We start from the raw sequence: 13114 nt of genomic DNA on the forward strand, positions 1-13114 counted from the left end.
AATGAGGGGATGATGTTCTTTTGGTGTGTACATCACTGGTGTGTGGTATTATTAGATGTCTACCAAGCAACAGCCTATAAAAATCCTATTATTTCTATATATTTTTAATGGATAGCACTGTAAAGCAATTGATAAAATCAAATGTGCAAACTGCAAAACAGGGACATTCAGGGAAATATCACTCCATACACTACTATTCAAAAGTTTGGGGTCGGTAAGATTTCTATTATCCTCACCAAATACGCATTTATTTGATCAAAAATACAGTATAAAGAGTAATATTGTGAACTAGTACTACAGTTTAAATATTACTACTGTTTTCTATTTTAATATACTTTAAAATCTAATTGAATCATGTGATGGCAAATCTGAATTTTCAGCTTTACTGTCACATTAGATCAATTTAATTAATCCCAGCTGAAAGTATTAATTTCTTTCAAAAAAAAACTTACATTTGGCCCCATACATTTGGTAGTGTACATTTATATATGTGGGCATATTTTGGCTACATCATAGAGAGTAACTGAAAATTAGACATGGTAAAAAAGTAAAGCTTAAATGAAAGGTGCTTATCTTTGAAGAGCTGTTGAAATATGTACTGCTAAAAAATATTTTCACAAATTTTTAAAACTGTCTGCAAGGAAACCTGAAAAAACTATTTTCTTTTTCCTCAATGTGTACAATCATGACAATCAGATCAGCTCAAGCCCTTTTAAGGATACATACGACGTGAGCTAATAAATCCCAGCACTGAACGACTATGTATGTATAAAATGAATAAAGCTACAAGTAGTCAAACCCTCAGGACTGTAGCTCAATCAGAGAATACAACCAAATTAATTCTGTGCCAGACATATGAGTGTTTTTTAAATTTTGACCTTTATGTCACTTATTTATATGGATAGTAGAGAGAGTACAGGGAGTGAAGGATAAACAAATAGGGCCCACTGGAAACCGTTAACCAGCTTCACCATGCTAGTCAATCAGATTGATCAAACTCAAAGCAGCCCAGCTCATTATGCAATGTGCACTAACCGCTCCAACACACAGGGTTTTAAATTGAGAGCTACAGCATGAGAAAAACAGAACAAGTGTAGCTGACTGAAAACACGATACAGCCACATAATATAAATGTCTGCTGAGATATGAAAGCAATAATGATACCCTTAATTTCATGGAAATTACTGGAAATAGTTGACAAGCATGGAAATCCAGAAACATGTCTCGTGTGAGGCCTACCACCTTATTTAAGATGTTTTTCTCCTCTTTTACAGTGCTAGTATAAACCATTTTACATACAGAATTGCTGAACTGCTAAAGAAAACCTACTGCTATACACTGCAATTTGTCTTGTGCTTTGTTGGTAAACTTCAATAAATAAATAAATAATTCCTTAAACCACCTCAGCTGGGTATAATCATAATCTTTGTTCCCATCTATTCGTTGATCTCTGACCCTCACGACATCTTCCAGAAAAAATGGTGGATCAGTCTCTCTGAAAAGACCACCCAGAGAACGAAGCACATGAGCTAGTCAAACCCTCACTTCTGTCCAAATGGCTTTCTTCATCTCACGACAGAGACTGGACAGACAGTTTGCACATCAGAACTGTCCATTTAAGTCACTTTAAAGAAAGGGAAAAGGAGAAACAAAATATACGACCATACGAAATGACACTTTCAGAAAGTGCTCCCAGTTCCTCAAAGTCCTCTGGGCTTGGGAAGTCTTACAGACATGATTAAAGCATCTGATCAAAGCACGCTTTGGATTACTCTTACTGAAGAGCAGAAGTGCTTACGGCCCTTCCTCCGGGCTGCTGTGGTTTGCTGGACACCCTCTTGTGTTGGGGCTTCTACAGGAGTCTAAGAAACCCCTCCGTAGCTCTTCCGTAATTGTTTACCTTGGGGGACATGCATAGGGTTGAAGAGCGTGCATGAGATTAGAGTTAGAATAAGAGATAATATTGAGAAGAACCTACAGTACAGTCTCTACTTCCGCAGAAACCCAGCAAGAGTGACCATATTGGCACTGTGAAGGCAACTGAGCCAGTTCCAACATTTTGTCGCATCTCTTGTGTCTGGTTTAAGGGTATGTGAGCCCTGCTCCAGTTGAAGCGCTTCAAGCTTCACAGTGCATTCCCTCATTCCACAGTAAGTGCCCTCAGCGTCGCTGGCAGGCTCAGGGGGAACTGAGGCAGCATGACAGCACGGATCTTCCGTTGCTGAAGAAGAGCTGATGGAAAAACTTAGGGCAGAGTGCAGTGTGGAGGGAGGTCAAGAGGTGAAAATCTGGAAGGTTTCATTGCTGCTAAAAGCCGCTCACTCGATGGGGTACGTGGGGTAGTGCGTCGGGGGTTGAGGGCAGCCGTGGCCCACAGGAAGGGTTGAGTGTCGTTCTGGAGGAAGGCGTTTAGAGAAGAGGTCAGTGTCCACTCCTGGTTGAGTATCACCGTAGATGTCACCTGAAAGAGGATGAGAGGCGTTAATGGGAAGGTCTAAATAGCACAGTCTGCTTAATATTGCATGCAAAAGTAGTAACAGGCTGTTTGTTTTACTTTCAAGCAGAAAATAAAGTGGTTTCTGGGTTACTATACAGATTTTTTTCTTTTAATAACACCAAACATCATAAAATGGTCATCAGAAGTTTTCTATTTCAGTATATTTTAAAATGTCATTTTTTTCCAGTGATGGCAAAGCTGTATTTTCAGAAGCCATTACTCCAGTCTTCAGTGTCACATGATCCTTCCGAAATCATGCTAATATGCTGAATGCTAAATATTCCTCATTATCAATGTTAAAAACAGTTGTCCTGGCAATTTAATGCATCCTTGCTAAATAAAAGTATTAAATTCTTTCCCAAAATAAATCCAACTGACCCCAAACTTTTGAGTGCTAGTGTACATTTACAGTTTTTTTTTACACAATCGCTAGGACACATTTCTCAATACTTTGGTCACTTTTTCAAAACTCTTCACACAGCGAGCACAACACCAGTCTATGTGGGTTAAACTGTGAATCATTTATCATTGCTTTGGCACAAAATGCATTCATTGATGACATCTGTCAAATTACATGACTTCTTTTGTCACTTTGAAACTTTATGTACTATGCAAGCCAATTAGCACATGCTGTTTTCAAAACTGTTCAACTTAAGTTCAAAACCTAGCACAGGACAAAAATAAATAAGACAGAAATTTGCAACATTTCTAGAGTAATATCATATAGAAAAACATTCTGAATGTAAAAAATCAAATACCATCAAAGCAGTTGCATGTAGCTGAACATCTTCACAAGTGTTAGTCTTTCACTTTCATTACCAACTATACAAAAGGGGAAAACCTGTAAACATAGACCATGTAACATATACTGCAGTGAATTATAAACAGTAGAGAGTATCATTCTTGTGATACTCTGTATAACATTGTATAATGCTACCTGTTGTTAGTGTTTTTTTAGGTTGTTGTGTTATGCGTAATAAAATGTGTTTGTTTGGTGAAAATCTTTGCTAGTGTTATGTAAGAATGAAGTTGAAACATGGTTAGGAGAACTTTGTGAAGAGTTTGGAAAAGTGACGTTAGTATTGAGAAATGTGTCCTAGCGATTGTAAAAAAAAACAACAAAACAAACTGTAAATGGAAATTTGTTAAACTGGAAACCAAACCACAAAGTGTAACTATGTAAACATTTGAATCATCGGGATTGAGTCAGCGTTGATGGATAGGTATTGTTTGTCACTTTGTGTGAAACTTGCTTCAAGCCCAAAATATCTTATTTTTTTCAAATAATTTTCTCTGTTATTTTATGTTGCTTCATAGAAGACTATATGTCTCAAGGTTGTTGATAAAGAGTTTAATATTGTGCTTTCTGGGATTGCTACTTGCAACGACATTAGTTTTCGGAGCTGTGATTTTGCCATGCGGCACCAGGCTCCTATAATGTGACTACTGTACTGACACACACTTATCCACACTGTTCAAACTCACCGTTGGCAGTGTCCACCCCAGCCTGTGATCCGGTGATGTGGTGCCAGAAAGCACTTCGTGGTAAGATTGCTGTCGGGGTGCAGGGGTAGGAAGTCCCCTCTAAACCCTTAGATAAAAGCTGGGGAGAGATAGAAGAGAGATGGGAAAGAATTAATTAGTTTGCTATTAACACAAAATTATGCCTTTGGTTCTGGTGTTTTGAAAGTTGTAAGACAGGAAGAAAATCAGTTGTCTGCAATCTCTCCAGCTTTGTTTTAATACACACTAGGTGTCTACCGTTTCAAAATATGGACTTTTTTTTTTTTTTTTTAATTTATAATAGAAAATAGCTATATAAATTATAATAATACTTCACAGTATTACTGTTTTACTGTATTTTTTTATCAAATAAATTAAAGCTATAAATAAATAGTATATTGTAGTGTATATTATCAAAGTAAAAATTTGCATGAAACAAGTTGAACTGATTTGAGACTGTTAACAAAGAAGGTCTTTTGTACAAAGGAATTCACAAGGCCAGTGTTGCAAAATTGCTTATTATAGTGACCTAGAAATAGAGCAGACTATTTTTTGTTGAAATGTCTTAGTTTTAAATGTGTCAAAACATTTAGTCTATTCTCTGTTTCAAATTAGATTTTCAAAGTGGCCTCAGGCTTTTGAACCCACTGCATGCTTTGTTACCTTGCTGTTTTTTTCCATTTCCATGAGGACTCTCTTATGCTGCTCAGCAATAGCTAGAGTGGAAGAATGAACCCTTTGGTAGATCTGCTCTCCTTCCCGTGTCTGGAAAGTGTACAGACCCTCCCCACTGTCACACATCCTAACAAAATAACAAACAAGATAGCAATACACAATTTAGCAAAGCAAACACGATAAACTACAAAGAAGGAACCCATAGGCTAGACATGCTTTGTGTGTTGCATTATAATAGCCAGTAGGGGACAGTGTTACATCAGACTCGAACTTCTCTTTAAAACTCTCTCATCTTCGCTCTCAAAGGGCATCCAGCTGGCGATGTGAATCTTCTTTTATTATTTGATCAAAGCAGTGAGGGAGATAAGAACACCTAATCTGCCACTGAACTCCTTGTAATGCACTCAATAAATCCTTTTAGGAGGTCCACAGGCCTGCTTCCATGTTTCTCCTACATTTACATGACCACACTGAACTGAAATATACACTTCACAAGACTTTGTAAAATGTCATATTGGCTTTAAATGAATGATATCTTCAACATATTTTACCTGCCAGCCTCAAAGGTGAAGCGCGTAGCATCCCGTCCGTAGCGCCGCAGCGAGCAAAGCGGCCAGGTTACTAGCTTGGTGCGAGGGTTGTGAATATCCCACAGGTAGATGTTTTCATGCGTGATCTGCATCATACACTCTCCGTAGATGTCAAGATTGGGGCAGGGCAACAGGAACACGTTGAAGCGCTCTGTAAGAAAAAAAAATGAGACACTGATAGTGAAAAACTAGGTACTTGGTTAACTGTATTTGCTTAACTGGTCACTACACTGTAAAAATAAAAAAGAAGAAAAAAGTATTTTTTTTACAGAACAAAAAAGCTTAACCTTAACACATATGGAGAAAAAATTAAATGGTTTAGCATCACATCATATGTAATTTTTCCTGTAAAATACAGTCTAATTTGTTGGTTAATTGTTGGTTAAAACTATAAATTACCATATAATTATCCATGAAAAACAGTAAAATACTCCTAGAAGTCCCTGTGACACATCACATATGATTATATTTTATATAAATAATTTACTTTAGTCTTATTTCTATTATATACATCAGGGTGGTTACTGTTAAATTTTCTGTCATTTAATAAATGTTTATTGCATTATTTTAGTGTCATGTTACGGATAGACCAAGCAGATTTTGGATGTTCAAGTAGATCAGTTAGTTACATCATATCACGTAATGAAATATACAGTAAAATAAACCAGTATCAATTTTCCATCCCGTAATAGCCAAAACATTGTCATCATATTTTTTACAGTGAATTTCTGGCAACCACAGCTGCTGTTTAATTAATGGAAATTTAACAGGATATTTTTGACAGTGTATATTAAACTAAGTGCTACCAAGTTGTCACTGAAGTACACAACAGATCTAAAGCCATACTCTTGATATGAAACAAGCTACAGGAATCCAGCTCATAGGAAAGCAATTGTACAAATGACTTTAGTCTCTTACCTGTGTGTTCACACTGAACTCCAGCGGCCAGGAGGTCTGGTTCCCCAAGACTGATGTCATTCAGACGTGTCCCCAGGCACTCGATAGACAAGGTCTTAAACCACTCTTCAGCCTCCAGCTCTGTGAGAACAGGAAGATTCAATGATGTCAATGAATGAACATGTTCTTTCAATGAAAATGTTCTATGAATAAAACATACACTAGGAGATGCGGTCTGTCATTGTGCCTGAGAGCAGCACGTCATCAGACCGTATAGACCGAAACGCTAATATCAAGAATGAAAGCTTCTTTAAGTGAAGCATCCTCATCAGCTGCTGCAGCAAAACAAGCCTTAGAAAAGATGATGTACCTGATTCACAGGTGAAGGTTCGAGAGGTGTCATCTGTAAAGACGATGGCCACGGCTTGCCGCTTCGTGTCACGAGGCAATCTTGTGATGTTCTTCACATTACTAATCTCTGTCACCTGTGTGTAAAATGAAACCAATGCAAACTCAGAAGTAGTGGCAGAGCCTAGTTATTCAGACAGACTTCATTTGCAACATTTGGAAAGGCACTTGTGCTCTCTTAATCATCTAATTTATCTTTCACAGAGCAGCGTAGTGCAGTAAAGAAAGGCAAATGAGAGCGATAAACACACAGAAACCGGAGGCCTGTGAGTCAGCAAAGTTAGAGAAAATCACGTGGATACTTTTATTCAAGAAATTATCTGTTTACCCACTGCCAGCCTCGTAATCTCGCCCGCCAGCTCTTGCGGTATGAATGTGCTCTACGTGGCTGTTAGTAAAATTGGAGAACTGAAGTGACACTTGAATGTTTTCCTTGAATGTCTCATTTCTCCCGTGACATTTTCATGGCTTAGATTAGACCTCAACTGAACTGTTGCAGTGAGAAGTGTACCTTAGGACAGACTCTGATGTAGGCTGACTTCTCATCAGGGTATTTTTCCAGTCTGCGAGGTCCTTTACTGGACGACTTCTTAAACACCAGCCAGCAGCGCCGATAGATCTGAAACACACATGCGTATAAACACAAAGGGTCCAAAAATAACACTCAACATGTGCAAAAGGCAGGAAGAAATTAACTTTAGTGAGTAGATCCAATGGATTCACTTTTCATTTAACAGTGTTAGTAAATAATTAGTGTTGTTAAATATTAAATATCAGAGTGTAATGTAAAATGTTATGTAAAATATGGAAAATTAGCATGTACATTTAAATAATCAGTATCAACTGATACAGATACACTACCCTTCAAAAGGTTGGTAAGATTTTTTTCATGTTTAATGTCTCATTCTCACAAAGGCTGCATATATATATATATATATATATATATATACACACACACACACACACACACACACACACACACACAGTAGTAGTATTGCAAAATATTAAACGGTAATTTGTGAAATATTAAAATTTAAAATGGCAAAGCTGAATTTTCAGCATCATTACTCCAGTCTTCAGTGTCACATGACCCTTCAGAAATCATTCTAATATGCTGATTTGGTGTTAAAAAAAACATTTATTATTATTATCAATGTTAAAAACAGTTGTCCTACTTCATATTTCAGAAGAAACAATTTTTTTCAGGATTATTGATGAATAGAAAGTTCAAAAGAGCAGCAGAGAAATCTTTTGCAACATTATAAATACCTTTACAGTCACTTTTGATCAATTTAATGCCAAAATAACAATAACAATTTCTTGAAAAAAAAAAACCTTACCCTAAACTTTTGAATGGTAGTACAAATAAACTACACTGAGAGACTGGGTAATATATAATATTATGCCGTGTGTGCACAGTGACCTGCGCTTTATTGCAAAAATACAAGGGGGGGGGGTGCTGGATAAATGTGTTATTTGCGCGATATGAAAGCTTCTAATTAAGTCTACAGCAGTTGTGATCTGTCTTTATCTTTTGTAAACACACTCTCTCCCTCAATCGACCCTGCTGCCATAAAGCTATTTTCTGTTTATACCACTGATGTCCTTCAACGACAGATCCTACAGTTGCCACGGTAACCCCCGTCCATTTAGGCAAGTGCTCCAGGAAATTGTTCCTGAGCAACATTATTTCTATATCATCTATTCAACAACCATTATGACCCTTTTTCAGAACAGCCTGATGTATTGGTTTGCTGAGGAACAGCAGTTCGGCCTTATGCTTTCCTTTGTGTTGGAAGTGTTGGAAGATAACAGGAATGGCAATCGAGAAACTAAACATTTGAGCTGTATTGAGTTAACAAGGAAAAAGTGTATTCTTTAAGGAAAAAGCAAGCTTGGGGGGAGAAAAGGGAGAACTATTTGTCTTTTTTGCCTCAACCCTTTAGAATGAATTAAAGTCAACGTGTTTAGACTGATCAAATTCCCTGGTGTTTAGACACTGTTTTTAAATAAAGTTACATTCTGACTCACACAGTCATAAACGCTGCATTAGTCATCAGGCTTGTATTATGACAGGTCTGCACTGCACCTCAAATATAACCACGCGCTTTTAACCATATTGTCCACGAATGAACATATCAATATGTGATTTGGACTCAAAGGAGTCCAAAAGATAAAATCTTAACTTTGAAAGTTTCATGCAACGTACAGTGTGTCTAGTTTCCTGCCGAGATGACTGATAGAAAGCTGAACTGAGCTGATGAGCTTTTGTTTTTATCATCTAAGCTGACCTTAATGTCATTGCCACTCGAATGCTTGGACCCATCTAACGAAGAAAGTTAGCATGGTTTTCCACTCACAGCAGGTAAAAGATTGATCCCTTGTTTGCATCATAGTGTCCCCTGAGGTTACACTAATCCTCTGTAAACAGACTGAGTGTTTGTGTGTGTGTGTGTGTGTGTGGGTGGGTGAGACGTCCCCTCTCTCACTGCTGCTCAACTGTTTGTATATCTGTCTGAGCAACATTAATACACACACACAGTACATACAAAAAGCAAATATGCTCCATCCTGGTGTCACTCCCTTTCTAAAGAAGTACCTTGGTAACCTTTATTTCCATTAAAATGCCGTCGTTTCTACAGTTAAAATTACAACATTTAACTTGGTATTAGCACTACTGTCATCAGAAAGAAATTAAAATGAAAGAAAGTGGACAGAAGCTTCTTTTACTGTTTCTGAAGGAGATCCTGCACTACTGTTCAGAAGTTGGTCAGTAAGAATGTTTTTAATAAATGAACACTTTAATTCAGTAAGGATGCATTAAAATCATGAATAATAAGCTCATAGGATGAACAGCATTTTTTTTTGCAATAGAAAGTTATGTTTTTTGTGCACCAAATCAGCATATTAGAATGATTTCTGAAGGATCATGTGACACTGAAGACTGGAGTAATGATGCAGAAAATTCAGCTTTGTATCACAGGAATAAATTACATTTTTTAAATATATTCAAATAGAAAACAATTACTTTAAACTATAATATTTCACAATAATACAGTTTTACTGTATTTTTGATCATACAAATGCCGCCTTAGTGAGCACTAGAGACTGCTTTAAAAAATGTTTGTATGATTGTATTTGTTGCAATTCCAATGCTCCTTTGGGATCTATTTTTATTGTCAAAGCAAATACTAACAAAATGGCCTTGGTAATTGACATTAATTAATTGCTTTTAGCTGAAAGCAATAAATCATACTCTAAATCAAAACATTACTAAATATCGTCATGACTACAATAACAGCGTGGTTTTGAATGTTATTTTGCTCAATTATGGTTTACAGCGGTAACAGTAGCTGAAGTAACCATGGCATTTTTTTTGCCAGAAACCATGGTGACCATGGAAATTGGTAATCTGTATGAAAATGGGCAGTTATTGTCTTGTTTGTTATATGAAAACACTGTAACTTTTAAACTGCTCCATGGGGAATAAATCATCATGGCAGTCAAAGCAAATGGGTTACAAACATGGGGGAATAATGCATGGAGGACTACACAACACTTATCTCAAGAGCTTACTGCAGGTCAATATAAGAGAATAGGAAGGAGCAAGAGAACAAAGTAAACAATAACAGCTTATGGAGGCACAGGGAAAATTCAGAGTTTAAACTAAAGAAGTGAAAAGGAAGAAAAAGGAAGAGGAGATAAAACAGAGGCATAATCTGCCAACATTTCATAGCATAATAAGCCTATAATGAGTCTGTTTGCCCCTGGAATGAATCCATTTCTGCATTTTTTGTCAGCTGTTCATCTCTCATCTGCTCTTCCTCTGAGATCTGACAGAACTCAGCTTGGCATCCTAGGATGGTCAAAGGAATAATGACACCACTGTAACAGTTGCTATGCTTAAAGCTAAAATTAAACCACTTCCTCTCAGGCAAGACTAAATTTAAAATGGCAGCTTACTGACTGTGTCCACTGAAACCTGTTGGGGATTTTCTGAAACTATTCTAAAATTCAGGTCCTGTCTGTTTGTGTCACAGAACTACTGCATCACAGTAGCTTCAGATCTTTGCTTTGTCCCTCAGAGATGCATAGCGAAAATAGTATTGCAATGTATGTCCATTTGAATTTTGGCCTTTATTGTCTGCATCGACCAACACCCTCCCCATCTAATTGTGATGTCTGGTGTTGAGCCTCTTATGATTGCAAATGCACTCAAAAGGGCTGGCAGTGGCTGAGGAGCAATTAGGGAAATTCCAGCATGGCAGCGAGGCCGGCGGTATGGGGCTGCCGGAACCCAAGCAGAATGCTAAACAGCGCTCTGATTAGTCTGATTGGACCTCTTGGTCCCGAAGTGGACCGCAGAGATAGACAGTGAGAAAGGGAGGGAGTGATAGAGAGGCATACAGTATGGCTAATTAGCATCCCCAGAGGTGCACAGGAAGCTTGGCGAGGGAGGTGAAGAAGAGATCGTAAAGAGGAAGTGGGGGGGGGGACGTAGAGACAGTGGTCCAGAACGGTGTGACAAAGGGCTGATGAGACTCGCCCGGCTGCTTGATTCCAACACGTATGAAGACAGAGAAAGCAGGTGCCACCACAGCTTACAATTAACCACAATTTCTTGATGCAACAACATTAAATTCTATCCGACAAGCTGATAATTACATTTACATTCATGCATTTGACAGATGCTTTTATCCAAAGCAACCTGCATTGTATTACATATACAATATATACATTTTATAAATTGGGAATCGAACCCGACCTTGGCCTTGTTAGCACAACATTCTACTGTTCGAGCTAAAGGAATGTCTACATAACAGGATAATTAATTTCACGTTATGGCCACTAATAAAAAAAAAACAAGAGCAAAATTGTGTTGCCATTTACAAGAATTGCTTCCATTTTAATACATTTTAAAATGTAACGTATTCCTGTAACGGCAAAGCTGATTTTTCCGCAGCCATTACTCCAGTCTTCAGTGTAACTTGTGCGATGCACTGTGCGATGTCCGAACTGATTGCACTATATTATATGTATAATCGTCTTCTTAAATTCATTTTAAACCTCTTAAATCAATTTTTTTTTAAATAATTTTCAAAGTTTTAAAATTCCTTGTTTTATTGTTGTGATTATTGTTTTTATTTTATTTTATGCAAAGCACTTTGAATTACCATTGTGTATGAAATGTGCTATACAAATAAACTTGCCTTGCCTTGCCTGCCTAACTTGATCCTTCAGAAATCATTCTAATATGCTGATTTGGGGCTCAAGAAACATTTTTTATTATTAGCAGAGTTGAAAACAGTTGTGCTGCTTAATGTTTTTTGTGGAAACTAAGCTATAAATATACATAACTTTCATTTTCACAGTCCTCCGGCAGTGTTTCATTAACTTTAATATCATCAATGCTATTAAATTCCACCATACCATACCACCAAGACAGCAAACGACTTTATTTTTATTGAAGAACCATAAAACTCCCTCATGTAGTTTTAAACCTTTATTACTTTCCTTCTTCTTTGGAACATTAAAGATATTGTGAGAAATGCGTCACTGTTTTTCCCTTACAATAGAAGTCAATTGTAACCAAAACTCTTTGGTTACCAACATTCTTGTGTTTTACAGAATAAAAAAAACTAATTTAGCTTTAGAATGACATCAGTGTGAATAAATTATGACAGAATTTTCATTTTTTTGTGTGTGAACTATCCCTTTAAAATACCTGGATGTGAGTGCACTTGCATACATGTGTGTACAGAATCCAGAAGCATCAGCTTGTTAGCTCCAGGTCTGACAGAGAGCTACAACCAAAGTCAAATATGACTAAGATCTCATTGACCACACCCTTTCTTTAACAAACACAGCAACAACTAAATAAACCTGGGTGGTCAAAGTCTTTACCACCCGCAGTCAATTCAACTCTCAGATGGACAATACAATGAAAATGCTTTAATGTGGGAGCTTTTAGCCAATGAAAATGGATTAGTAAGAACACAATATTTCCTCCAATCTGTGGAGGCTGGTTCCTCTAGAGCCAGAAAAAAAGTAGAGAGAGAGAGAGAAGGATAGGACACAAATGCAAATGCCGCCACACACTCACTGCTGCTGCCAAATCAGAGCAGAGGCAACAGCATGGATGTAAATAGTATTAGCTGTGCACAAGCAGGGATTTACGATATTGTGCTTGCATTACGTGCACTAGCATAATATTAAATAGACAAAGAAAATTGACTTACAATTAGGGAAGCCATTTGTTAAACATTGACGGAGGAACGGTACCCATTTTGAGTTTGCACAACACAGGAGAGCAAAATTGAGAGACAAAGACAAGCACACATAGGGTACAGACACAAGATGTGTCCGTGTAGAAGGAAGATGAGAGAGAAATGAGAGAATGAAGGGAGAGGAGGAATAAAGGGTAAATAAAAAAAAAGTGGCAAATGGGAGAAAATATAATCTCCTCTTAGATTGTTTAGCACTGCGTTCCCCAGGGGGACCATGTGTCACAACCCCGCTGCTGCCACGGTAACCGCAATCCTGC

General features: G+C 37.4%; 2 protein-coding genes across 3 annotated transcripts in view; both read right to left on the reverse strand.

Moving 5' to 3' along the window:
• LOC107594232 (docking protein 4-like) overlaps window positions 1–1569 on the reverse strand; it is a 20204-nt gene extending 18635 nt beyond the window's left edge. Inside the window, exon 1 of the mRNA XM_016284196.1 lies at window positions 1540–1569. Coding sequence (XP_016139682.1) covers window positions 1540–1569 — 30 coding nt within the window. The remainder of the gene's footprint in view (window positions 1–1539) is intronic.
• Window positions 447–13114, reverse strand: part of dok4 (docking protein 4) — a 33725-nt gene continuing 21057 nt past the window's right edge. The window contains exons 3-9 of one of the 2 annotated variants that reach the window (XM_016282841.1): window positions 7082–7189; window positions 6533–6647; window positions 6184–6303; window positions 5227–5416; window positions 4664–4802; window positions 3983–4100; window positions 447–2395 (exon numbers count right to left, since the gene is read on the reverse strand). In XM_016282841.1, coding sequence (XP_016138327.1) covers window positions 2319–2395; window positions 3983–4100; window positions 4664–4802; window positions 5227–5416; window positions 6184–6303; window positions 6533–6647; window positions 7082–7189 — 867 coding nt within the window. In that variant the 3' untranslated portion in view covers window positions 447–2318. Of the gene's footprint in view, window positions 2462–3982; window positions 4101–4663; window positions 4803–5226; window positions 5417–6183; window positions 6304–6532; window positions 6648–7081; window positions 7190–13114 lie in introns of both variants that reach the window. The other variant, XM_016282831.1, reaches the window with a different exon arrangement.

Source organism: Sinocyclocheilus grahami, unplaced genomic scaffold (assembly GCF_001515645.1).
Source record: "Sinocyclocheilus grahami isolate Dianchi unplaced genomic scaffold, SAMN03320097.WGS_v1.1 scaffold10.1, whole genome shotgun sequence".
Taxonomy (NCBI): Eukaryota; Metazoa; Chordata; class Actinopteri; order Cypriniformes; family Cyprinidae; genus Sinocyclocheilus; species Sinocyclocheilus grahami.